This window comes from Lithobates pipiens, unplaced genomic scaffold, assembly GCF_037356315.1.
Source record: "Lithobates pipiens isolate NorthernLeopardFrog02 unplaced genomic scaffold, aLitPip1_a1.2 Scaffold_8, whole genome shotgun sequence".
In the NCBI taxonomy this organism is placed as follows: Eukaryota; Metazoa; Chordata; class Amphibia; order Anura; family Ranidae; genus Lithobates; species Lithobates pipiens.
In genome coordinates this window covers 64846965-64873822 of record NW_027507903.1, presented here as the reverse complement: position 1 = coordinate 64873822, position 26858 = coordinate 64846965, and the positions used below count along the sequence as shown (strand labels likewise).

General features: G+C 42.3%; 1 protein-coding gene across 3 annotated transcripts in view; it reads right to left on the bottom strand.

The window, feature by feature from the left end:
• FAM227B (family with sequence similarity 227 member B) overlaps positions 1-26858 on the bottom strand; it is a 550320-nt gene that overhangs the window by 81154 nt on the left and 442308 nt on the right. For all 3 annotated transcript variants that reach the window (XM_077473435.1, XM_077473436.1, XM_077473437.1), the window contains one exon: positions 22886-23045. In XM_077473435.1, coding sequence (XP_077329561.1) covers positions 22886-23045 — 160 coding nt within the window. The remainder of the gene's footprint in view (positions 1-22885; positions 23046-26858) is intronic.

Sequence of the window (26858 nt, the reverse complement as noted above, 5' to 3'; positions counted from 1 at the left end):
AAAAAAAGATGCTAATACGGTCAGAATCATTACAAAATACAGTAACCAGCAAAAGAAAATTCAAACTATTGTAGAGAAGTATTGGAATTAGCTGTCACTGGGTCCAACTTTGGGACAATTTGTCCCCACCAAACCCCTTTTCACCTTTAAACGTGTTACTTCCATCAGAGACAGGGTGGTCAGTAGTGAATTTCGAGGTGAGACGCATTGCAAATGCCATTACTGCAGGTATATGTATGTTCAAAAAAACCCGGGCTACCCAATGGTCAGATTTTCCACCCCAGGCATTTTGCTAATTGCAGAACGCTTGGGGTGGTCTACCTACTATTGTGTGACTGTACATGCTTCTACATCGGCAAAACAAAAGTAGAATTCTGGCGTAGAGCATACAGACATGGTACACAATGGGAAGTTTCCCAAAATTAAATTCCTTATTCTGGATCGTGTACATCCCGATCCCGGGGGGGGGGGGGGATTGGAACAAGGCCCTCTTACAATTGGAATCCCGATGGATTCATAGACTGATGGCCACACAACCCCTAGGGTTAAATGAAACCATCTGGTTTAAACCCTTTTTAGAGGGGTTTTCTTCAGGAGAAATGGAGAAATAACCTTCTCAATAATGACCTGTTATCGTAGATTAATAATATATCTTGGATTCATCTTTTTGGATATACATATTTGTTATTATCTATATAAGATTATTGAATAACACAAACTATTGGAAATTAGGAATCAATGTATAGATGCTACAATATGTTGTATTAAATGGTCATATAGAGTATGCTACAATATGTTGTAATAAATGGTTAATATTTTGTAATGGTCATATAGAGTATGGTGTTTTCTCTACTGCTACTGTTAGATATAATATATTACATATACGTATATTACACGCTGTTGCAATGAATGTCCAGCATAAAGTATAGCAAATATATTAGAGTGATGTGCTTTCTCTGTTTTTCCCTAATGTTCATTCTTGGGAGAATCTAAACAGGTTTCTTGTTTTTTCCTGTCTTTGCTCTATGGAACACTACCATGCTGATTTAAATCAATTGTGACTTGTATTTTATAAGGAATCTGTTTGCAATGCATTTATTTTTCATATACTGGGTATCTATGTGCCTTTTTCTGTGCTGATTTGAATTAATTATGAACAATTTATTATAAGGAATCTGTTTGCAATACGTTTATTTTTCATGTATTTGTGCCGTTTTCTATATATATGATGTGCTCTGTGAGGGTTTATATTAACTATGCAACTGATGGTTTCTCTCCCTTTTTGAAAGAATTCATCTGTCTTGTGTGTCCTGCTCCTTGCAGAGTGTGTCAATCTAGCCGTTTTTCCTGCTGACCATTCATTTTGTCCCCCTTATTTCAACAGGTGCCTGCCCCTGGGGAAGCACCCAGCACACTAAGCCACCCAGGCCATCTAACCTGTGGCAGCGTTGTGGGAGAATACAGTTACACTGTTTGTGACTGTTCTCCCTAGGGTACCCCCGCCGGACATGTGCAGTCCAGCGGGAGAAGCCTACGGTTTCGGTGGGTGGGGTGGCGCGCGTATTACTCAGGGGGCACATCTGCTTTTGGTCTCCCCTCCCTGCCCATCAGCTGTTGCAATCTGTTGCACTAGCTCATTGGACAGGGATCATTATAAAAGGATAGAGCCTCTGTCCGTTCGGCATCCTTCACATTCTGTTGTTGGATGCCGTGACGAACGGGTGTACACATTCAAAACAATACTAAGGTTAGCTCCTTCCCTTTTTATTTTTATTTTTTTCGGCATCCCAACTTTATAAATGATCACCATACATCTACAAAATTATGGTTTATATTTTGTACAATAATTAATAATTACTGATGAATCTTTTCAACAATTAATATACAATAGCTGATGAACTTCACTAATAATTAATACATTTACATCATTAATAGTAATTTAATTCTATTAGTGCTTAGCACTTTCATTCTTAAAATAATTTATTGACAAATTTATTGGTTCTTATCAATTACAATTATTTAATTCTTATATTAAAATATTATACAATGATATCAGACTGATACATTATGATATATATTCTGACCAAACTGATATATTTATCAATTTGATCACTCTATAGCACCGCCTGGCCATATATTATAATTAAAATTAAATACCAGTTTGATCTTTAGAAAAATATTGACAAATGTCCTATGATAAGACTAGGCCCATATATTTATATAATATCCAATCTGATGGCTATGGTGAGCTGTCTGGCCATAATGTCCTTGGCCTACTGTTGCACACTAATTGAAAATTAACATTTCCTCATAATAAAGTTATAAATTTAATTTTTTTAGGCGCTGCCTTGCTTGTCAATATCATTATTAGAATATCTGCTGTATTCCAGGTATAATATTCTTTGGATTTTTTTACTCTTGGATTTTTAAAAAAATAAGTTTTTGCTTATTGTGATATTTTGGGGGTTATTTAGCCTCTGTGTACTACTACAACTACTGTACCTCTTTTTATGTTCCTTGCTGCTCAGCCCACAGCTTTGGGCCCTCTGACTATACCATGCAGACATTCATGCTTCTCCCTTGCTTGCCTGGACTCCTCAGGAGGGTGGAGCCCAGAACCCTGGTCTTGGCTCTGTTATAAGCCCAGGACCCACCTGTTCAATCACCCAGCCAGACTTCCGGTCCCAGGATTGGAGATTCCGTCCCACCCATAACACTATGAAATCTCCGGGCTCCAGGTCCCCAACTGGATTTTGTAAACAATGAGGAAACTGAAAAGCCAGTTTCCTCCCAAATAAACAACTCCCCTGGAGCCCCTCAACCTGCCTGGTTGAGAACCCTGCATCCTTCTGCTGGTGGGGTACCATACTACCACATATCCCCCCCTTGTTTCGACTTAGAGGGCGGAACACACAAGTTACTTTTGGCACCTCTGTGCCAGATACCATTTACAGGAGTCCAATCCTGTCCAATCTCGCTTCTCCTAATGGGTAACTCTACCTGATGCCTCCTTTGGTGTCTCCCTCTAAGCCTTACTGTCACTCTGCTATGAGCTTTGATGCAACCTTCCCAACTTTTCTTCTGAGTGCATTTCCATAAGCACTTCCTCTCCTGAAATTTTAATGGGTTACCGTTGGTCTTTCTACCAACCCTTCTGCCTCCACGCTTCAGGTTCCCATGTTTCCCAACACCTTTGGACACCACATTATCGTATACCTTCAACAAATTATTTGGTTCATCATTGACCGACATATTTAAACCATTACACCTCTCAATGTTGCAAATGTCATCAACAGTTTTCCCAGGGTTTGTTAGGGCAGTGTCTGTAGAAGGCACACACATCAGAGGGTGACCATCACCTATGGGGACCTCACCAGATTCCACCTCCTCAGGTGTCCCCCATTCTGCAGGCAGCTGTCCTACCATCTGACCTTTGCCAACACAGCCTGATCCACATACAACTTTTATTGCACTTCTTATCCATTTCCCTGTCTCAGGAACCTTATCAGGTTTGTCACATGAACCTACTATGGGATTGGGGACCCCGGTTCCTTTAGCCACCTCTATCTGAGCCCCGATCAGAATTTCTGCTGTTTTGCTGTTTTCTGGTCTACAATTGGCCCTTCCATCTCATGTGGTTTTTCCACTGGTGCAGTGTATGCGCCCTTCACCGACAACTGACCAGCACCACCCTGGACCATAGCAGCAGAAATGCTTCCCATCTGGCTGTTAGAAGGTGAAACAACAGACATTTTAGGCTTATTTTCCATTTCTCTAAAGTCTTTCTCAAATATTATTTCTTCTGGATGTAATCCAGCAGCATACACAGTGGCAACTTTTAACAAAAGAAACCAATTCAGGAATAAACCATTCCTGTCCTGTTCTTTGTTCTGTACAGCCTGCCATTCAGTGTGCCACCTAGTGGTACGCCGCAGTACCAGACCGTCAGACTGTGGAGGAGACACACTAGTATAGATTGGCTGTACATCCCAAAGTTCCAGCATCTCTTTTAATGATTTGGTTATAAACCAGGCCCTTAACTCCAGAGCTAAGTCCTTCCTGGGGACTTCCATGACACTCAGGATGCAGACAGATTCATTCGCTGAGACTTGAGAAGTGGCAACTTTCAAACGAACACCCTCCCAGCTGGAGGTAACCACAGCCTGGTGCTCCACCAGAGCGCTGCCAGGTGCTGGACTCATATGCAAATTTTCAGGCTCAGCATCAATTAACTGCTCCAGATTATTACTAGTGACAATGTCACTTGGACACTCCATGTCAACCTCAGCTTTGTGGGTCACAGACAATGTCTCTGCTGTGCGCTCGCCATTATTTTTATTGTCATCCATGGTAACCAAACCATCAAAAATTGCCAATGCGCTGCATTTTTCATCATGGTCAGAAATATAAATGCATTTGTTATATTTCATTTTCCCTATGTTCGGCAGGGCAGTGTCTGGAGAGGAACTGCACCCAGCGGAGTGGTCATTATACACCAGCTCCACTGGCATGAGATCCTTTGCCAGCAACTGTCCTGACTCCTGACCACCATCACATAAAACATTTGGACCTGTGACTACAATCACTTCATTTATTTCTGTGCCGTCTGGCACTTCCACCAACCCTAGCTCATTTGGCATGGCATCAACCATTACCACATCATTATGCCCTTTGTGGATCACAGACATGACCTCTTCTGTGCATTTGCCCTTACTTGGCGTTTCCATTTTGTGAGCCACATCTGCAGTAGCGAGTGCACCCTTGCATACAAGTTGCTCTGCAGGTCCTTCATCTGGCACCGCAGAAGTCATATCTGATACACTCTTACTAACAGAGGCCTTTTCCAACAAAGCCAACAGGCTTTTTGCCCACCTGTCCCAGTCTGTTATCTCTGCGCTCCCAGAGGGACAGAGTGGCTCAGCAACAGACACATTGCACATGTAATTTTTGTTCAAACCAGACTGTTGTAATACATTTTTAATCAGAGCATGCTGCAATACCACACTCTCACCACCTTGCTCGGTTGGCGCTTAATTAAACGCATGAACGCTTTCATATCTGTCATTGCCAGACTGCATTAACCCATTTCCACCATGAGTATTTTCAAACATTTCAGTTTTAACATTCAACATCCTGTCATCACCATGTTTAGGCACCCTCTTATCCCTCAGAGTGGCACCATAGCTGTCCCAGGCAACCTCTGGCTCCAAAACGCAGAGCTCCCTGGGGGTTTCTAGGGACACCTCTGTGGCCTTTGTCACCGTTGCTAGGGGAGATAGCACATATTTAACCGCATTCATAGTAATGTTTTTACCTCTAGTGAGCTGCACTAGCCCATCAGCAACTGGACCATCAACTTTAGCCAACACAATATTAGCAGTTTTACCTATCACATTGTCACATTCAAGTTTATCACTTGCCTTCCCATTGGACAGGGCACTGCAGCGAGGCAATCTTTTTCCACACAGACAGTGCATCTCCCATTTGGGGTCACCTCCACTCCAGTGTGCACAGCCACATAATCAGTCTCCTTCATGCATTTACCAGTGACAGTCTTACCCACCGCAGTAGTTGGGGTCACCATCTTCATTTGAGTACGGCGTCTCAAGAACCAGTCTTCTGCTGCACTTTTACTGGCCAGCTCCCCCTGGTGGCCACGTGATGAAATTACAGCAGGTATCTCCCACTGTTTAGCACCCTCTGCTGACACAAAAGGAAACTCCTTCTTGTTGCTAGGGGTGACTGCAAACATATTTGAAGAGGAACCAGGGCTTGCAGAAAAATACTTTTGCCCAGTAGTGCTATCACCAGTATTATTCCACAACCTGGGACAAGAAAACATGCCATGCCCCAGCTGGCCACATTCCAGGCATGGTACTGGGCGATTTTTTTCCAAAGTGATTCTCTCTTGGTGATTCCCAGCTGACAAAAACGCACAGGCCTCTTTGTGGGGACATTGAGCCGAATCTCCCCTGCAGCTCCTCCCTCCAGGCAGAACTTCCACTCACGTTGCCATGGGAGAACGCACTCTCCCAGTAGAGCTTTGCTGGATCTCTCGAACCTGCTGTATTGGCTCCTCCGGAAGCCACTTGCCACGACCCTTGGCAGGCATACCCCATGGTCCACAGACAGCCCGACTGGCCTCCTCTGTGTTGCTATGGGCAACCACTCTCAGTCCCAGCCTTTGATCAGCCTCTCTTCTGGCACATAACACAGGCTTCCCTGTCTCAAGCTTTGTCACTTTCACACTTTTTGCAACAGCTGCTGATTTAACTACAACAGCGTTGCCAGGGGCAACAACACCCCTCTCCCAGGTATGGACATCCGACAGCTCTCTCTTTGTAACGAAGGCTGGCTTGTCTTCCACTTTAGCTTGGTCCATTCCTGCCAGGTGCCGCTTGCACCAATCCACTGCTGATTCAAACACTGGTGGACTCTCCATATTTGCAGACACTCCACTGCACAGAGCAACAACAGGAGCACTGTCTCTTTAAGGGGCCTCTCCCTTCCAGGTATACCACCTGCTGCACACACTGCAGAGCACAGGCAGTTTCTGGCAATAGCTCACTGGTATATGGGAGGATCTTCAGTTATGCCCGCATTCTCCACCACTTGTGATATTTGGGTGTTATTTAGCCTCTGTGTACAGCACACCAGTGAGCAGAGTCCACACCAGTCATGCCATTTAAGGGCTTGTTGGCCCACTTTTATTAAAAGTAAAAGAAAACAAGTCCAATAACAGGAGGGTTGCCCACACAGGGGTTTCAGCTTTCCACAGCAACATCATAATAATAAACAGAAAAATGCCAAGCCACCTGGCTCTCTTCAGCAGTACTGCTGGTTAGGCTTTACACTTCAGCCCTCTTGGCCATATAACAGAGATCTCGTACAACTATTGTACCTCTTTTTATGTTCCATGCTGCTCAGCCCACAGCTTTGGGCCCTCTGACTATACCATGCAGACATGCATGCTTCTCCCTTGCTTGCCTGGACTCCTCAGGAGGGTGGAGCCCAGAACCCTGGTCTTGGCTCTGTTATAAGCCCAGGACCCACCTGTTCAATCCCCCAGCCAGACTTCTGGCTGTTCCCAAAACCAGGTCCCAGGATTAGAGATTCCGTCCCACCCATAACACTATAAAATCTCCGGGCTCCAGGTCACCAACTGGATTTTTGTAAACAATGAGGAAACTGAAAAGCCAGTTTCCTCCCAAATAAACAACTCCCCTGGAGCCCCTCAACCTGCCTGGTTGAGAACCCTGCATCCTTCTGCTGGTGGGGTACCATACTACCACATTATACATTTATTTATTTACTTATTCTTTTATATAATAAAGGAATTCCTCTCCCATAGAATCACACAGGGAGAGAGGGGATTCCTCTTTTTCTTTCCCCCTTGCTCTTCCCGTGATAAGTTTAAAATACATTTTATTTTTCCACTTAGAACCACCAGCGCACAGTCACCATGACCGCTGCCCAGTAGTATTGCTTAAAGCAGGGAAGTGCCAGATCCCCCATTGAGATAGGGAGCTGCAGGGTAGTCCGGGCAACTCTGGGGGCCAATCCCGCCCAGATAAAAGTATTAACTATTTGGTCTAATTTATGGAAGGAGTTAGAACTAGGGACTGGATTATTACAAAATACATAAAGGAACTTACAAAGAAACATCCTTTTAAGGAGGTTAATCCTTCCCACAGGTGAGAGGGGTAGAGATTTCCATGTCTGCCACCTAGCTATGAGTTGGTGTAGGATTGGATACACATTATCTGTCAGATACAAGGAAGGGTCCTTTTGTATTTCAATATCTAATTATTTAAATCTACTTATTCACATAGGGTGGGAAGCCGGGATTCCGATAAGCCCCCCACACGCAGACCCGAACAACCAACGGCCAGGGGTGTCAGGAAGAGGCCCTTGTCCTGATCAACATGGGGACAAGGTGCTTTGGGGTTGGAGGCCCGCAGGGCGCCCCCCTTCCCCAAAGCACCCACCCCCCATGTTGAAGGCATGTGGCCTGTTACGGCTCAGGAGGAGGCGCTCGCTCGTCCCCTCCCCCTTTCCTGACCGGCTGGCTGCGTGCTTGAATAAGGGGGTCTGGTATGGATTTTGGAGGGACCCCACGCTGTTTTTTTGGCGTAGGGGTCTTCCCCTTAAAATCCATACCGGATCTAAGGTCCTGGAATGCCCCTGGAGGGACATTTCCCCTCGCGCTCGCTGCGATAGGAAAATGTGTTTTTCCTATTGCAGCGAGCGTGAGATGTACAGTACCCTGTCGCCGAGAACCAACACGATAGGATTGCGCTGGAAACATTCTCACGGGCAGGTGCCCGCACATCGTATTTGGTCCGTTGGACCAGCATATAGACGAACGGGTTTCCCGCTAGGAACTGGGTCCAGCGGAAAAATGTAAAACGTGTTCTATTACTAAAGTCCGTCAGATTTTTGGCAAGCAAACGTCCGATGAATCCCACACACGATCGAATAGTTTGACGGATTAGTTCCGTTGGACCTTTGCTGTGAAAAAGTCCGGACACATGTACGCGCCATTATAGTACAATATTGGATTATACATCAACACCATTTGTGATCAGTTTGGACGGTAATTTACCTTATTTTCATTTTTTGCGAGTGCTGTAATTTATTTATTGCCTGATAAAATTTAGGCCAGTTAAGTGGGTGGCTGTGCTTTTATAACATGTGCACCAATATCTGGTTAAAGTCCTAAGCCACAATTCTTAAGGTTCATCATGTTCTCCAAATGCCTTTGACCCCCTTTTTTTTAACTAGTGCTAAATATCTGCTGTGGTTGCATTTATGCAGTTCATTTCCTGTAGTAGTTAGGTACTGTTTACTTGCACTGTGATTCGTATACTTGGTAGTGGTAAAGCTGAATATGTAAAACTATAAAAGGGCCAGCTTGTCCTTGCCGCTGGTGTGTGGTTTAGCTCATCGCTCAATAAAATCCTTCTGTTTAATTAAGACAAATGTCAAACAGTTGTACGTGATACCTGAAGCTATCATGTGGAAGTGTTTTACTGTGCAAAATCTTTTTAGGATATTTTTTTTTTAAATTGCTAGAGGGAATACAATAGTTAATCATTATTTTAAATCATTAAATGTGAATGAAATAGACTAGCTGGAAACAATTACACCACTTAGAATGGATAACTGCAATTAAGGAGACCCTCAGTTCCGAAACACATTTGCTTAAAGAAAAATGGTTTTCTTAGCTTCTTTCTATCAACTGTGGTGTGAAGGGTAATTAAACAAAAACATATTAACTACGTGCAGAAGGCCAAAATGTGTATTCTTGTTTGCTTCACCTTTTGCTCTGAATAAAGCATCCCTTATTGTAAATAAAAGCAGCGGCTAATAAAATGATAATAATAAATGGTGACTATAAAGTGGTGTGAAGAGTGATATAAACGTATGCATAGTATTTAATATACAGAGTTTTCAGTACACAGATGTATTTTTCAATAATTTCAGTGTCCAACTCCCACATAAGAGCCAACAGAAACAACATACCAGAGACAGAGTATCCACATCTTTCTCTGCAATCAACTGAGTTGTACATGGATTCTATCAAGGAACTTGAAGAAGTGGTGAGTGGCACGAATTACATTTTCTCCTTTGTTATTAATGAAGTGTGGTACAGTATCTACAAGGACACCAATGTTTTATTATCTGGAAAGCAGGCTTAACCACTGTGTTTCTGGATACTTCTCCTTACTGCAGCCCATACAGATAATAAATAATTACCTTAATAATCCCAATGGGAAATAAATAAGGCAATCACTTTTCCTCAGTAAATCTTTGTATCCTTATACTTAAGTGTAGACGGTGGCATTAATTCTTAAAGGACAATTGTATTTTAATGTAAACCTTGCTCCCCCAGCTGCCTATTTATCTCAGTTGCATCCCTATTTGCTTTACCTACTGTGTACAGCCTGTCTAAATTATCTTCAGCTCTTTCCATGTTCTTCATAGCCTGGCCTGTTAGAAGTTCGAGCTGGAGCAGGAGACCAGTGTGTCTACACAGCAGCCACTGAAAGTTTGGGAAACTATACTGGTGTGGTAAGACATGCACACTCCATGCGGACTTGTAGACAACAACCAGTAAGGCATATAGCCCGCACCTCACATGAACGTTACTATCTCGGTTAAACCAGGGAAACCGTGGAAGGCTGCACTATCCTGCTGCAGGACACCACAGATGCCAGAGATTGATAGATAAATGTAAATGTATGTGACTTGGACTTTATTCATAAAAAGCAATACTCTTTAATTATCCCAACATACATTCTGTTCACAAAACTGTTGTTTTCCGATTTGGAGCCCACCATGATCTCTATCTTAAAGGCATATCAGCAGTAATACTACAAAGGTAACTGAACCAATTGCAATTGCACTGTGTTAACACATCAATATAGACAATATAACGTGGATATCATGATCCATGAGTCCATCTATCCTTTACTATTAACTATAGTTTTGAGAAAACTACCTGATTCTTATCATTGAATTTAATTGATTAGATAGTTGAAGGGCTCCAGCAGCCATACAGTGGAGGAAGTATTAAGTCATGTTTTGCTTTTTAGATCAAATACTTATTTCACTCACTGAACTGCAGCTTAATTTATATAATTTGTTTTATGTGTTTTTTTCTGGATTTTTGATTTATATTCTGTCTCTATCTTTTAACCGGTTCCCGACCAGCGCACGCCGATGTACGTCGACAGAATGGCACGGGCAGGCATATTGGCGTACAGGTACGTCCAATCTTCAATGCCGCCCTGCCATCAGAAGCGCGCCGCCGCCGGTCGGGACCCCCGTGAGTCCGGTCGCGGGACCCGCGGACTCGATCGCCGCGGGCATACCCGCGATTGTCTCACGGGACGGCTGAATGGAGGAAATGCTGTGTAAACAGCATTTCTCCATTCTGCCTAGCAACTAGTGACGCTGATCTCTGCTCCATGTGATTGGAGCAGAGATCAGTGTTCACTAAATGAAAGCCCAACCCCCCCCCACATTTAGTAACACACCCCTAGGAACACTTAACCCCTACACTGCCACCCACTGGTTAACCCCTTCACTGCCAGTGTCATTTACACAGGAATCACTGCATTTATATAGCAGTGATTACTGTATAAATGACAATAGTCCCAAAAATGTGTCAAAAATGTCCGATGGGTCCCCCACAATGTCGCAGTCACAATAAAAATCGCTGATCGTCGCCATTACTAGTAAAAAAATAAAATAATAAAAAATGATTAATAAAAATGCTATAAAACTATCCCTATTTTGTAAATGCTATAACTTTTGCGCAAACCAATCAATAATCACTTATTGCGATTTTTTTTTACCAAAAATATGTAGAAGAATACGCATCGGCCTAAACTGAGGGAAAAAAGTGTTTTTTTGTATATTTTTGGGGGATATTTATTATAACAAAAAGTAAAAAATAATGCGTTTTTTTCAAAATTGACGCTCTATTTTTGTTTATAGCGCAAAAAATAAAAACCGCAGGGGTGATCAAATACCACCAAAAGAAAGCTCTATTTGTGGGAAAAAAAGGATGTCAATTTTGTTTGGGAGCCACATCGCACGACCACGCAATTGTCAGTTAAAGCGACGCAGTGCCGAATCGCAAAAAGTGGTCTGGTCTTTGACCAGCAAAATGGTAAGTAAGTAAGTGGTTAAAATACATCTATGAAAAAAATTATAGCCCCTTCATTTCTTTGTAAATGGGCAAACTTACAAAATCTGCAGGGGATCAAATACTTCTTTCCCCCTTTTATATGTGCCATAGGGTTCCAGCCTTAATTATTATAATAATTTTGATTACACATATGCAGCGATTGTTCGTGCTCGAAACATATGAAACATATACTACAAGATGTCTGGAAGTTTAACCTGACATTGTTTTTATTCACCTGGTGGTGGGATTGTGGTACAATAGCACTGTGTATGTTAAATGTAGAGGTTTTTTTTTTGTTTAATGTGATTTTACTCTGTTTTGATACTTTGAAAATAAACTAACTTTTAGCCCATTAATTAAACCGCTTAACCGCTTTTTCACCCTAACGGTGGACTTTACCCCTAGGGATAGGGTGGTATTTGTGTATGCATAATGTATGGTTTTTATGGCAACACCTACCAGGTGAAAAGGCACAAAGAGGCTGATACTTGTAAATACCCTCTTGCTTTGCCTTTTTCTTTGTATGTTGAATCTTCATAGGCTTGAATGGGTCATATATTGAGCATAATGCACCATTCAAGCCTATGTGCTCAAGCTGTCAGGATGGAAATAATGGAGAACATAGGTCTGCAACAGAGGTATGTACAGTATCACACAAAAATCTTATCTTAATATTTTGTAAATATTTTATTATATCTTTTCATGTGACAACACTGAAGAAATTACAGTTTGCTACAATGTAAAGTAGTGCATGTACAGCTTGTATAACAGCAGTGGCATCACTAGGGGGGCCAGAGGGGGCCATGACCCACCTAAAATTATACTGTGCCCCACCATGTGCCCCCCAATTAAAACACATTTTTTGTTTTTATACGTAGCGGGTGCCCCGCATCTTGCTGGGGCCGCTGCCAAGTTCACACAGGCTCTCCTGAGAGGCAGAGTTCCCTCACAGCTCCTGCAGGGGATTTCGCCCCCTCCCTCTGCTCACTGACACGGTGCAATGCATAATGTTAGCACTCGCATAGCCATGGCCACCCGATCTGCTCCCTCCCCCTGCATCCTCATTGGCAGGGAAGAGTGCAAGTTGTAGGAAGGACTCCAACGGCATTGTGGGGGGGGGGGGACAGTGAAGGAAACAGATTGATCTCTCCTGTCTGTAGGACAGGAGAATCAGCCTGTAAATTCTGAAACCGGTCTGCAACTGAGCAGAGTGTCTGAGACACTCTTACACAGCCCACCAAACACACCCACCCCCTCACTCCCCTCACGGAAGGTAGAGCAGAAGCTCCTCCTCCTCCTCCTTCCTCCTCTGTTCCTCCTGTGTCTACCCGTCCTGCCCACACTATCTCTGGCATGCAGCTGTATCTGAAGAGAGGAGATGTGTGGGTGGGAAATATGAAAATCGGCAGCTGCAGATTCCTCTGTGACAATGATTTCTGCATCCAGCCTGGGCCCATGGGTGAGTGTACACTGCAGTACACTGTGATCAATGAACTGTCCCTATCTCCATCCCTCTCCCTTCTCTCCCCCCACTCCGGTTCTTCCAAGACCATTACAAACTTTCAGTTCCAGTTAGGTTGGTGATAGACGGTGCAAATTACTTTTCCTGCTACCACAGATTGCAGGAAAGAAATGTGCATGATTCCCCCATCAACACAGTCAGTGCTGATAGGGGAATCCCTCCTGCTCAGCAACTGTATTCTCCCGACAAACAGTGATTATCACTAGTAGCTATAGCTATTGATAATCATAAGAGTATTCAGCAGGCTTGTTGTACCCAAGTTGATCACTCAACTTGGTACATTCATTAATGGTTCAAAGCTCAGCCAGTTCCTGCTGAACCAGCTGAGATTTAAACTGTCTATGGCTGGTCTTAGCTCTTAGGCAGCCCATACAGTGATTACTTGTTTCATTCAACTATTAGGTTGAATGAAAAGAAAAATATGATCCAATTCCCCCATCTACACGTTCCAGATGGATGGGGGAATCCTTCCACTGTGGACCAGTGGGCAAACAACCAGGGTTGCTGTCCTGTCCCAGCTTATGTCTAATCCCATCAGGAAGCCGACACTGCACACCACTAATCACAGGCAGTGAGACATTTTCCAGTCCACAGCTGCACAGATCAGGAAATGTCTCACTACCTGTGATTAGTGGTGTGCAGTGTGGGCTTCCTAGTGGGATCGGGCACGTGATCTTTCAAACACACCCGAGCCCATTTCTAATGGTTGTACACCGATGAGCTCCCTGTAGGTTGCTTAGCAGCAGTGGAACCGTCTCTGACATGCTGATTGGGATGCAATCCAGGTGATGCTCTTAGTCAAATCTAATGTTAAATATAATAGTGGTTTTATTGATCAAAGCCCACATGACTGCTGAACATATGGTTGATTTGATATATATATATATATATATATATATATATATATATATATAAATATATATACACATATACACACACACACTGTAGATATATATGTGATTTTACTCTTGATTCTAATAAATACGGTGTTTATTAGATCTGACTGGGAGCATCACCTGGATCACATCCCAATCACAATGTCAACAGAGAAGGTTATACAGCATTACTGCTGCTAGGTGACCAGCTCAGCGAGCTCAACAAGCAATAGTGCCAGCTTTTCCCTGCATGTACCTATAATGTACCCATAATGTCACCAGCACTAGGTCCTAATAGACTGCTATCACTGCCAAGGAGACAGACGCCAGGCCAGCACTGTCAATAGCAGGAGCAGGACAGCAAAAGGAGGCTGGGGAATCCCACAGTGGCAGAACACCAGGGCCCGGTAACAAGTGCAACCTTTGCAACCCTGGTAATTCTCTGACTGCTTTGGACCCTTATATTTTACTGGTGTGCTGGTGACATATCTTTTGTTTTCTGCCACCCTGGGGCGCCCCAATACAGTAGGAAGGGGCTCACTGCAGAACATGTGAATGGGTCCCGTTGCGGGATCGTAATAAAGGGCCCCGCAACAGAATATATATATATTTATTCTATTATTTATATTTATATTATAGATATATATATAAATCATTTTATAGTTGCCCCTCTACTTTTGTCCCTGTCCCCCCCATGTGCCCCCCCAAATATGAAAGCTGGAAATGCCACTATATAACAGTGCAAATTTGCTGCCCCCTCAAAATAACTTAACACACAGCCATTAATGTCTAAACCGCTGCCAACAAAAGTGAGTACACCCCAAAGTGAAAATGTCCAAATTGGGCCCAATTAGCCATTTTCCTTCCCCAGTGTCATGAGACTCCTTAGTGTTACAAGGTCTCAGGTGTGAATGGGGAGCAGGTGTGTTAAATTTGGTGTTAATGCTCTCAATCTCTCATACTGGTGACTGGAAGTTCAACAATGCATCATGGCTAAGAACTCTCTGAGGATCTAAAAAAATAATTGTTGCTCTACATAAAGATGGCCTAGGCTATAACAAAATTGCCAAGACCCTGAAAGTGAGCTGCAGCACAGTGGTCAAAACCATACAGCGGTTTACAGGACAGGTTCCACTCAGAACACACCTCGCCATGTTCGACCAAAAAAGTTGAGTGCATGTACTCAGCGTCATATCTAGAGGCTGTCTTTTGGAAATTGACATATGAGTGCTCCCAGCATTGTTGCAGAGGTTGAAGGGGTGGGGGGGTCAACCTGTCAGTGTTCAGACCATACACCCCACACTGCATCAAATTGGTCTGCATGGCTGTCATCCCAGAAGGAAGCCTCTTCTAAAGATGATGCACAAGAAAGCCTTGCTGAAGACAAGAAGACTAAGGACATGGATTACTGGAACCATGTCCTGTGGTCTGATGAGACCAAGATAAACGTATTTGGTTCAGGTGGTGTCAAGCTTGTGTGGTGGCAGCCAGGTGAGCAGTAAAAAGACAAGTCTGTCTTGCCTACAGTCAAGCATGGTGATGGGAGTGTCCTGGTATGGGGCTGCATGAGTGCTGCCGGCACTGGGGAGCTACAGTTCATTGAGGGAACCATGAATGCCAACATATACTGTGACATTATTAAGCAGAGTATGATCCCTTCCCTTCGGAGACTGGGCCTCAGGGCAGTTTTCCAACATGATAACAACCCCAAACACTCCTTGCTAAAGAAGCTGAAGATAAAGGTGATGAACTGGCCAAGCATGTCTCCAGACCTAAACCCTTTTGCGCATCTGTGGGGCATCCTCAAACGGAAGGTGGAGGAGCACAAGGTCTCTAACATCCCCCAGCTCCATGATGTCGTCAGTGGAAACCTGTGCAGCTCTGGTGAACTCCATGCCCAAGAGGGTTAAGGCAGTGCTGGAAAATAATGGTGGTCACACAAAATATTGACATATTGGGCCCAATTTGGACATTTTTCACTTAGAGTGTACTCACTTTTGTTGCCAGAGCTTTAGACATTAATGTCTGGGTGTTAAGTTAATTTGAGGGGACAGCAAATTTACGCTGTTATACTAGCTGAACACTCACTAGTTTACATTATAGCAAAGTGTAACTTCTTCAGTGTTGTCACATGAAATGATAGAGTAAAATATTTACAAAAATATGAGGGGTGTACTCACTTTTGTGAGATACTGTAAGTAGCTGTGAGGAGAGCAGTTTAGCCTGAAAAAAGGGATGTGGGTGGGTGTCAAGGTTTACATAAAGGTATACCAGTAGCTAGAGACAAAACATGTTTTTAACTTTTGGATGTAGCAGGAAAGGGTTAGCTGTGTGAGGTCTTGCTCAGAAAATAAACGAATGCCCCATATACATGAGCGGAATTTCTGTCGAAAAAAACATGCAAGATTTTTCTGATGGAATTCTGCTCAAGCTTGGCTTGCATGCACACAGTCACACAAAAATTCTCTGAACTTTCGGCCATCAAGAACACGGTGATGTACAACACTACGACAAGCTGAGAAAATTAAGTTCGATGCTTCCGAGCATGCGTCGAATTGTTTCTGAGCATGCGTGGTCTTTTGCATGTCAGAATTGCATACAGACGAACGGAATTTCCAATAGGAACTTTTTCTGATGGAAAAATAGAGAACCTGCTTTACAATCTTTTGCTGGCAGAAAAACAGAAAAAGTTGGATGGAGCATACACACGGTTGGAATATCCGACCGAAAGCTCCCATCACACTTTTTCTGATGGAAATTCCGCTCGTGTGTACGGGGCATTACTGTTTGTCCTGGCAACCATTATCACAATGGCAGAAAGTGATGAAATTGAGGTAGTATTGTTGAGGTGACAACTGCCTCAGAAATGTTTTCCTTCACTCCTAAGGATTTCTTTTCACTTCCTGGCGCAGGAAGCAAAACAGACAACAAACAAATATTTCGGGCATTCTAAAGCCGCGTACACACGGGCAGACTGTCTGGCCAACTTAGTCAGTCGAAACACATTTCAGTGGACAGTCCGCTCGTGTGTGGGCTTCAGCGGACTTTTTCAGCGTGCAGTCTGGCGGACTAAGTATTTCGGAATTTCCGAAATACTGTCCGTCATACTTTGGTTTCAGCGGACAATCCGCTCGTCAGTAGGCTAGTTCGACGGACTAAGTATGGCGCATGCTCAGAAAGGATTTACACGGCGAAAGGTTGCATTGCTGTGTATTGGACTTCCTATTTCTAGTCCCGTCGTATGTGCTGTACACGTCATCGCGCAAGCTTTCGACGGACTGTTTGTGCATCCGTGTGTGGTCAAGTCCGTTCATTCGAAAGTATGACGGACTGTCCGTCGGATTGTCTGACGGACTAAGTTGGCCAGACAGTCCGCCCGTGTGTACGCGGCTTAACTCTTTCAACCTCAACCCTCGATCCAAAACCAAAAACATTTTTGGCCTTAGGTATACTTTGTTAATTTCATTGAAGAAAACATTCAGGGATATCTCACAATAGTTACAATTTTGATCTAACTGTATAGCTCACAGTAAAATGTAGTTTAGAATTTGGTAATAATATTTGTTTATTCATAGGGGAATATTTATTAAGCACGAATGTGACATTCACTAAATAATAAATGTCTGTTCAATACTTAGTAAATGTCACATTTACTGTTTTATAAATGTGGTGAACCCTGTGAAAGAAGTTGTGTCTAACATTTTATTTGCAACAAATTTTTTATTTTTTTGCAGAAAAAAAATAAGAGAGAGTGCTGAGATTCAATCTTTCTTTTCTAGATTCAGTGCCACAAAAAATGTAGTTAAAGCTCTTATCTCAGTCCTGCTATCCTGAAACAGTGTGTGAGAATGCCCAGAATTCATGTAACATATTATATGATGAATGCCAGACTACCTTTAACATTAGCAAGATTTGTTCCATCTATGTTAAAAAGTGTCATCCTTGGATAAAGCAACTTTATGTCTTGCTTACATTATTAAACCATATAATCGGATATGTGTAAAATACTTGAGGCTTGTCTGCTCCTTCTATAGAGGAAATAACCACCCAGGATTATAGAATACAGGAAAACTGAATGTATGTAAGACAGGAAAATACAATTAATTGTTTTTCCTCCCTGTAGCTGCTGTTCTGTGGAAACTTTTCTTACATTTCACAGCGATTATTTACAGGTTAAAGGGCATTTCCATTACACTAAAGATTGCAATAGGATGTATAAATAATCTTTTAAATTGACTTACAGAATTCTTTTGGCAGTTCATAATCTTTTTTTCAAAGATAAAAGTCTGATTGTTTAAAAATCTTCTAAGCGATATGAGAATAACATTTGGGTGGAGTTTGCAGTCTATGGGATGGAAGCGTCTATGAAAATGAGCTCAGCAGCAGTTCTTATATTGGCAGGCAAGGGTTAATTACTGGAAAAGCAGGATGGGTATTACTTCCAGCGATACCTTAATAACACTTTACACATGTGAGTTGAAATGAGTGCTGATGTAAATGGAGGCTTAATAGCTACAAATTAGCTTGTAACCGTAAAATGGCAATTATCATCTGCATGAATATTCATCTCTTTTTTTTTTAACTTAATGCAGAGATGAATATGGACCAATTGAAATTTACTTTTTAAGGACAGGCAGAAAAAAAAATTAGCTATCACATAACAGACCTGCAATTCGCTCATGGAGTGCGGCAAGACCATCTTGTAGCATGTGGACTGCCACCAAGCAGATGACCAGTGAGACACAATAGCCCACTCACCGCGTGGAGCTTCAGGTGTTCGGATCGAGCTGCGGCTGTCTTAGGATGCAGTTAATTCTTGCTATGGGACACCACTGGTGTGATTGATCAGCTGTAAAATGGCTGAACTGTATGGAATCTGCTTAAAATTTTCTAAATGCCTGCCATTGATTCAGTATACACCATTGATTCTCATTGTTTCCCTTTAACCTCGAACTCTGTAAGGTCAGAGCGGCCATATATTACAGGACTGCCTAGTATGTCATAACTTACACCTGGTCATATTTGATGTGCATATTGCTGGTGCAATATCAAACATCATGCATTTTTGCAAATGGAATAATTTTATATCTCATAAATGTAAGCCATTATTGAATGACTTTACAAGTAGTCTTACCATACACCTGCCGCTGTGCAGCTAATTTACCCTCAGTGGAAATCCTGCTTTCTCCCTAGTGGATAGTTAGTTATAGACATGTGCAGAGTAAAATATTTCGTTTCGGAATTTCGTTTTCGTCTGAAAACTTAATTTATTTAGTTACTCCCGAAATTCGTTTTTATTTATTTCGTTTTTCATTCAAAAATTGCATTCGTCCGAAAATCCACATGAATTACGGTCGAATCTGTCTTTGAAGGCTTATGGTGTCTGTCGAATGTATAAAGAAGATTCGACGGAGCTAGTATATAGCATACTTTAGAACCCTATTAAAGTCTATGGGACTCCAACGTTCAAAATCTAAAGTGCTAATTTTAAAGGCTAATTTGCAAGTTACTGTCCTAAAAAGTGTTTGGGGACCCCGGTCCTGCCCCAGGGGACATGTATCAATGCAAAAAAAAAGTTTTAAAACTGCCGTTTTTTCGGGAGCAGTGATTTTAATAATGATTAAAGTGAAACAATAAAAGTGTAATATTCCTTTAAATTTCGTAGGGGGGGGGGGGGTTGTCTATAGTATGCCTGTGAAGGGGCGCATGTTTCCCGTGCTTAGAACTCTCCCTGCACAAAGTGTCATTTATGCAGGAAAAAAAGTCCTTTAAAATCACTCGCAGCTATTATGAATTGTCGGCTCCCGTAATACAGAGAAGACTCATTGAAAGTCATTGATAAAAAAATAAATAAATAAATAAATAAAAAAGCGTGGGGGTCCCCCAAATTCAATTACCAGGCCCTTCAGGTCTGGTGTGGATATTAAGGGGAACCCTGCCTCAAATGTAAGAAAAAATTTGATGTGAGGTTCCCCCTAAATATCCATAACCAGACCCTTCAGGTCTGGTATGGATATTAAGGGGAACCCCGCGTCAAATTAAAAAAAAATTGACGTGGGGTTCCCCCTAAAAATCCATACCAGACCCTTTATCCGAGCACGTAACCTGGCAGGCCGCAGGAAAAGAGGGGGGGACGAGAGAGCGGCCCCCCCTCCCTCCTGAACCGTACCAGGCCACATGCCCTCAACATTGGGAGGATGCTTTGGGGGTTTGTGACCCCTCAAAGCACCTTGTCCCCATGTTGATGAGGACAAGGGCCTCATCCCCACAACCCTGGCCGGTGGTTGTGGAGGTCTGCGGGCGGGAGGCTTATCAGAATCTGGAAGCCCCCTTTAACAAGGGGACCCCCAGATCCCGGCCCCCCCCCCTGTTTGAAATGGTAAGGGGGTACAAAAGTACCCCTACCATTTCACAAAGAAAGTGTAAGGAGACACTGCAAGGATTCCGGCGGCTGACGTTTCTTATATACGGAGGGCGGGGCCACCCGTCACCTGACCCCGCCCCCCTCTGACGCAAGGGGAAACCCGGGGCCCCCCTCTGATGTAACGGAAACCTGCCTGTGTTACATTAGAGGGGTGCGGGGTCACCCATACGTCACAGGGAACCCCGGGTTTCCCCTTGCGTCAGAGGGGGGCGGGGTCAGGTGACGGGTGGCCCCGCCCTCCGTATATAAGAAACGTCAGCCGCCGGAATGCCTGCAGTGTCTCCTACACGGAGACAGAAGAAGGATGTATTCGCTGCGCTGGATGAGATGAGACATCGCTGGAGAGATGACCGTCCGTCGCTGGATAGCAAGTGGATTACCGCCGCTGAAATCTTTTTTTTATTTTTTTATTTTTAATAAAGGAATTTTTCAAAAGTGTGTTTGTTTTATTTAACCACTTTTTACACTTTCTTTGTGAAATGGTAGGGGTACTTTTGTACCCCCTTACCATTTCAAACAGGGGGGGGGGCGGGATCTGGGGGTCCCCTTGTTAAAGGGGGCTTCCAGATTCTGATAAGCCCCCCGCCCGCAGACCTCCACAACCACCGGCCAGGGTTGTGGGGATGAGGCCCTTGTCCTCATCAACATGGGGACAAGGTGCTTTGAGGGGTCACAGACCCCCAAAGCATCCTCCCAATGTTGAGGGCATGTGGCCTGGTACGGTTCAGGAGGGAGGGGGGCCGCTCTCTCGTCCCCCCCTCTTTTCCTGCGGCCTGCCAGGTTGCGTGCTCAGATAAAGGGTCTGGTATGGATTTTTAGGGGGAACCCCACGTCAATTTTTTTAAAAAATTTGACGCGGGGTTCCCCTTAATATCCATACCAGACCTGAAGGGTCTGGTTATGGATATTTAGGGGGAACCCCACGTCAAATTTTTTCTTAAATTTGAGGCAGGGTTCCCCTTAATATCCATACCAGACCTGAAGGGCCTGGTAATTGAATTTGGGGGACCCCCACGCTTTATTTATTTTATTTTTTATTTTTTTATCAATGACTTTCAATGAGTGTTCTCTGTATTACGGGAGCCAACAATTCATAATAGCTGCGAGTGATTTTAAAGGACTTTTTTTCCTGCATAAATGACACTTTGTGCAGGGACAGTTCTAAGCACGGGAAACATGCGCCCCTTCACAGGCATACTATAGACAACCCCCCTCTACGAAATTTAAAGGAATATTACACTTTTATTGTTTCACTTTAATCATTATTAAAATCACTGCTCCTGAAAAAACGGCCGTTTTTAAAACTTTTTTTTGCATTGATACATGTCCCCTGGGGCAGGACCCAGGTCCCCAAACACTTTTTAGGACAGTAACTTGCAGAATCTTTTCTCTCTGTCAAATCTTTTTTCTCTGTCGAATATTTTCTCTATATAATCTTGGACTAATAGAGGTAAGGTTAGGCACATTCGACCACAGGTTCTATAGACACAGATTGTTGTCAGAGTCACGTCGAATCTCCTATTCTATATCGAACTGTTGTAACAATGAAAACGAAAATAAAGCATTTATTTATGTCGGATCTTTCGTTTTTCGGATTTTGTGCTTTCGTTATCGTTTGTCAAAACGAAAACGAAAATAGCTGAAATTCGGACGAAAATGCATTCGGACGAAAACGAATGCACATGTCTAGTTAGTTATACATTCAGAAATTAATGAGCGAACAGATTGAATCCATGTTCCTTTAGCCTATCACTGCCATCCCTTATCATGAGGTGTCTAATGCAATATGTTGTTAAGACCAATGAGTTGTAAATTAGGCAGATTAATGGGCCCTGGGGCATAAATGTATCACAATTGTCAGCTTTACATACATTATCTTGATGGGGCGGTTGACCATGCTGGTCATATGTGACACATATTAACACAATAGACGTCCAGACATTTACATGGTGTACATTGTTTTTATGCACCTTGATGTTGGAATTGTGGTGAATTTAGCACTTTGTGTGCTCAACATAAAGTAATTTTTGACATATATTTTTACTCTTTTTTTTGATACTTCTTCATTACATTTTTAAATTTTGCATAATAGTAAGACTCATTTGCCATTGGGTAACTGCTTTTTTCACCCAATCTGAGGTCTTTACCCTTTGGATTAGGGTGTTTTTTTGTATGGTAGATAATTAATGGTTACTATGGCAAAACTTAACAAGCGAGTAGGCAAAAATAATTAATACTTGGTAATAACCATAAAAGAAAAAAAAAAAGGGTAAGAAAAAAAAAAGTATAACATAACATACCCATAACAATAAGTAACATTTTTTGAACATTGGTTTTGTATCTGTCAACTCTACTCAAAGGATATGGTACCTTTGAAACTTCAGTGCGTTTTAGTTTATGCCTTGAGTTGACATGTATGAAATCTTTCAGTTTGTGCCTTTTCAGGTAGTTTGACACTAAAAGACTGTGTCCTCCCAGTTGGAAAAGTGTGTGATGAAATTCAGGTCCTGGGCCGATTGAGTGTGACTAAAGAATTATAAACAAAACAAAGCAGATATAAAAAATTGATCAATGAATTTGTAAAGGAATACAATAGCTAAGAATTGCTAATGTGGCATTATTTTGTTTTATATTTAGAGGCATTAAAATATAAACCTAAAGAACACAGTGCAATTTACATTTCTTTATTCCTAAAGCAAGCAAAACAGTTTGTAATATTATATACTTACTATTTTAATTATATTAAACAAAGCCATTATTCAGCCCAACTGCAGCCCCTCTAGAGCTGCCCAAACACTCAGATTCTTTCACATAAACATCATATCATTCCTTCTCAGAATATCAATCAGAAATCCGCATATTTAACGTAAAACAACCAACTTTGTAAAGCTAGCCCTACATAAATGGGTTACCTATTTGCCAGTTTTTTTATTATTATTATATAAGTAATCTACTCTTCAACTTTTAAGGTCCGATTTAATGTATACTGTGTTAATATACCTTTAAAAGTGTTTACATTTGTTCGTAAAAAAGCTTTATAGGCTTCTAGGGTTGCAGAAAAGACCAGGAGATTTGGTTGTTTGCAGTCAATAGCTACAAAACCCAGTTTGTCAGCAGTCCATGCACCATTCATTCAGCTTCAGTTCTGCTTTCTCTGGGCAGTTTATCAGAAGATTCGGCTTATGGTAATGGTTACATTTGGACAGTGGATGCACCCTGGTGAATGGGCACATAGAAAGGGGCCTGTTAGCAAATAAGTAATTGCTCATAAAAAAAGGCAGGGCACTCTACTTGTTCTTTATTTTAAAGACAACATTTAGTTAAGCAGAGTGAGAAACATTTAAGAAATGATGCTTTTATCCTATAATTAAGACATCTGTTTATTAAAGAATATCAGCTCTCCTGCTACATCCCCTCATGGTTTATAATCTCCATCATTAACATACATATACAGTATACTGTATGCGTTTGTTGCTTTGAAACACTGTTGTTGTGTTCATTTTGCAGTTATAATAAAGCATAGAAATGCATGTCTCTTTTTTGCCATTTTTTCTGTCGTAATTTATATTTACTATTTTATTACCTGGATCTATTCTAACTCATTTAATTGAGTTTTGAGTTTTCCCTAAACATTTTATTTAGTGTTTAAAACCATAGGAAAACTAGGGAGGCATGTTCAGCTCCTCCTTCCAACGGCAGCCTATACAGATACTATAGGAGTATATTGTTCTTTGTATGTTGAGCGCCAAGTGGACTTATGGGAGTGACAAGCTCTGGAGTCTTGGAATGAAGCTTTATCTGTCTCATAGGGAGTCTGTTTCCTGTAGGGAGGTGGATGCAATAAAGTATTCAGACAAGAATGAGTGCTACATTTGGTTGATTTAACTATATGGATGCAGATTTCCTAAACTGCACTTTTCATTTCAGACAGATTGGAAGCTGCTTTGAGAAGGTAGTGACAGAGTCTTTACTGTGTACATCATACCACCTTCTAAAAGCAGTTTCCAGATGATTATATTCATCTTAAAGAAGTACCACGCAAAAACCAGTGAACCCTATTCTGAAAACTCAGTTGGGTGGTACAGAGGGATGTTTACCTGAAGCTGGAGCAGCCAAAGTTGAGTTAACTGGCAGATAAAGCAACAAGTGTTAAGCTAGATTAGTATAGAGGGTACAAGCCTTGAGCTAGATTAGCACAGGTGGTAGCAGGTCTACGCTGGTGCAGAAGTTGTCAGGCCTTTAACTGCAACAGCTGGCGCAGAGCATACAGTAATGAAGCTGGGCCAGTTGGCACAGAAGGAGAGAGGCCTAAAACTAGACTGGATGGAATAAGTGTGAATGGGACTAAAGCTGGATCAAAAGTTAAAACAGGTTTCAAATGGTGAGAGCAAGGACCTCTTGGCATGAGGGGAAACATGTAAAAATCTCAATTGAGAAGCACATGAAACAGCATGTCTTAATAAGGCAAGGCTTAATAAGCTGTACAGGAGGACAGAACTTAATATTTACAGTCTGGAGGAAACAAGGGAAAGGGAGACATGACTGAAACCTTTAAATACACCAAAGGGGTGAATAAGGTTCAGGAGAGCAGTTTTTTCAATATGAAACCAAAATCAAGAACATGGGGACATGACCTCAAACTAACTGGAGGAAAGTTCAAAACTAATCTTAGAAAGTATTTTACTGTAAGGGTAGATGATGCTTAGAATAAACTGCCAGCAGAGGTAGTGAGACAGTCAACAGTAAATGGCTTCAAAAATGCTTGGGACAAACATAGATTTATATGTAAAAAAGTTAATAAAAAAAAATGGGCAGACTCGATTGACTACTCGTTCTATTTTCTTCTGTCACTTTTCTGTTTTCATTTGTTTCTATATCTGTGTCAACAACGTACAGGCATCAAAAAAAGCAAAAGAAAACAAAAACAGAAATAAATCCATGCCACATTGGACGGTTAATTACAAACACAGGATCCTAGTTACCTGTCCTAGAGCAACTTACTCCTGCCCAGGCACCTGGCTGTCACATAGAATAAATCATATTCCTTGGTCAGAAACTTATGCCCTGTACGCACGGTCGGAAATTCCGACGGAAAAAAATTGCGATCAGATCGTGTTGCCGGAAAATCCGATGGTATATGGGCTCCAGCGGACTTTTTCCGGCGGAATTTCCGACACACAAGGTTTGAGAGCAAACTTTGAGACACAACAAAATCCGATTGTTTAAATTCCAATCGTGTGTAGACATTTCCGACGGACAAAGTGCCACGCATGCTCAGAATAAATTAAGAGACCACAGCTATTGGCTACTGGCCCATTTATAGTCTCGACGTTCGTGTTGTACGTCACCTCGATAGGAACGATCGGATTTTCCGACAACTTTGTCCAACCGTGTGTATGCAAGACAAGTTTCGCACAAAATCCGTCTGAAAAAATCCAATGGATTTTGTTGTCGGAATGTCCAACCGTGTGTACAGGGCATTAATCTCACCGCTCAAACAAGTAGCCGCTCCCCAGTTTGTCCTGCAGAGAGATCTGGTTCCAGGATGGAGCATCCTCCCTAAGCAGCCTGAGAATTTTAAAGAGCCCAGAGTACTCATACCTACAGTACTTCAGCTGAGCTTCCTAACCCCTCAGTGGGCCATGCAAGCTCACCACACAGCACAAAAAGGAAAACAGTCCATATAGTTCTTGAACCTGGGAAAAATATATCTCCTATCCTGAACACAAACAGTAGTTTTTCCTGGCTTTCTGTCACAGCCTCCAAATGCCTATGTGTATATGGACACATTCAAAGAAGAAATATGGATATTAAGCCTGTAATGTATTTAATTAATGTCATTAATGTAAACTTGATTATGAAGACCTAAATATTCTCCTATATTCTCCTACATGGAAGAACATGGAGGGGTATTTAGAGGAAGAAAAAAAGACAGACGCCCCTAACAGCCATGTTAAAAATGTTCACTGTGCATTAGGCCTCAACCACTTATGGACCGCCCGCAGCAGTTTTACGGCGGCTGTTTGAAGGAGGATATCGTTGTTATGGCAGCAGCTAGCTGCCATAACCCCGGTATCCCCTTCTTCAGCGGGTGGTTCACTACAAGATAAAAGTGGTCTCTGAGACGGATTTGCCGCAAAATCACTTTTATCAGTGGCAGGAGAGGGCCCCCCCACCTGCCGTGATCCGGTACCCTCTGCCTCTTACCGGAGCCGTAGGCATGGGTGGAGGCAATTGTGCTTTTTTTAAATTACATTTTTTTTTATTGCATTTTAATCTAAATATGAGATTTGAGGACTTTATGACCCCAGATCTCATATTTAAGAAGTCCTGTCATGC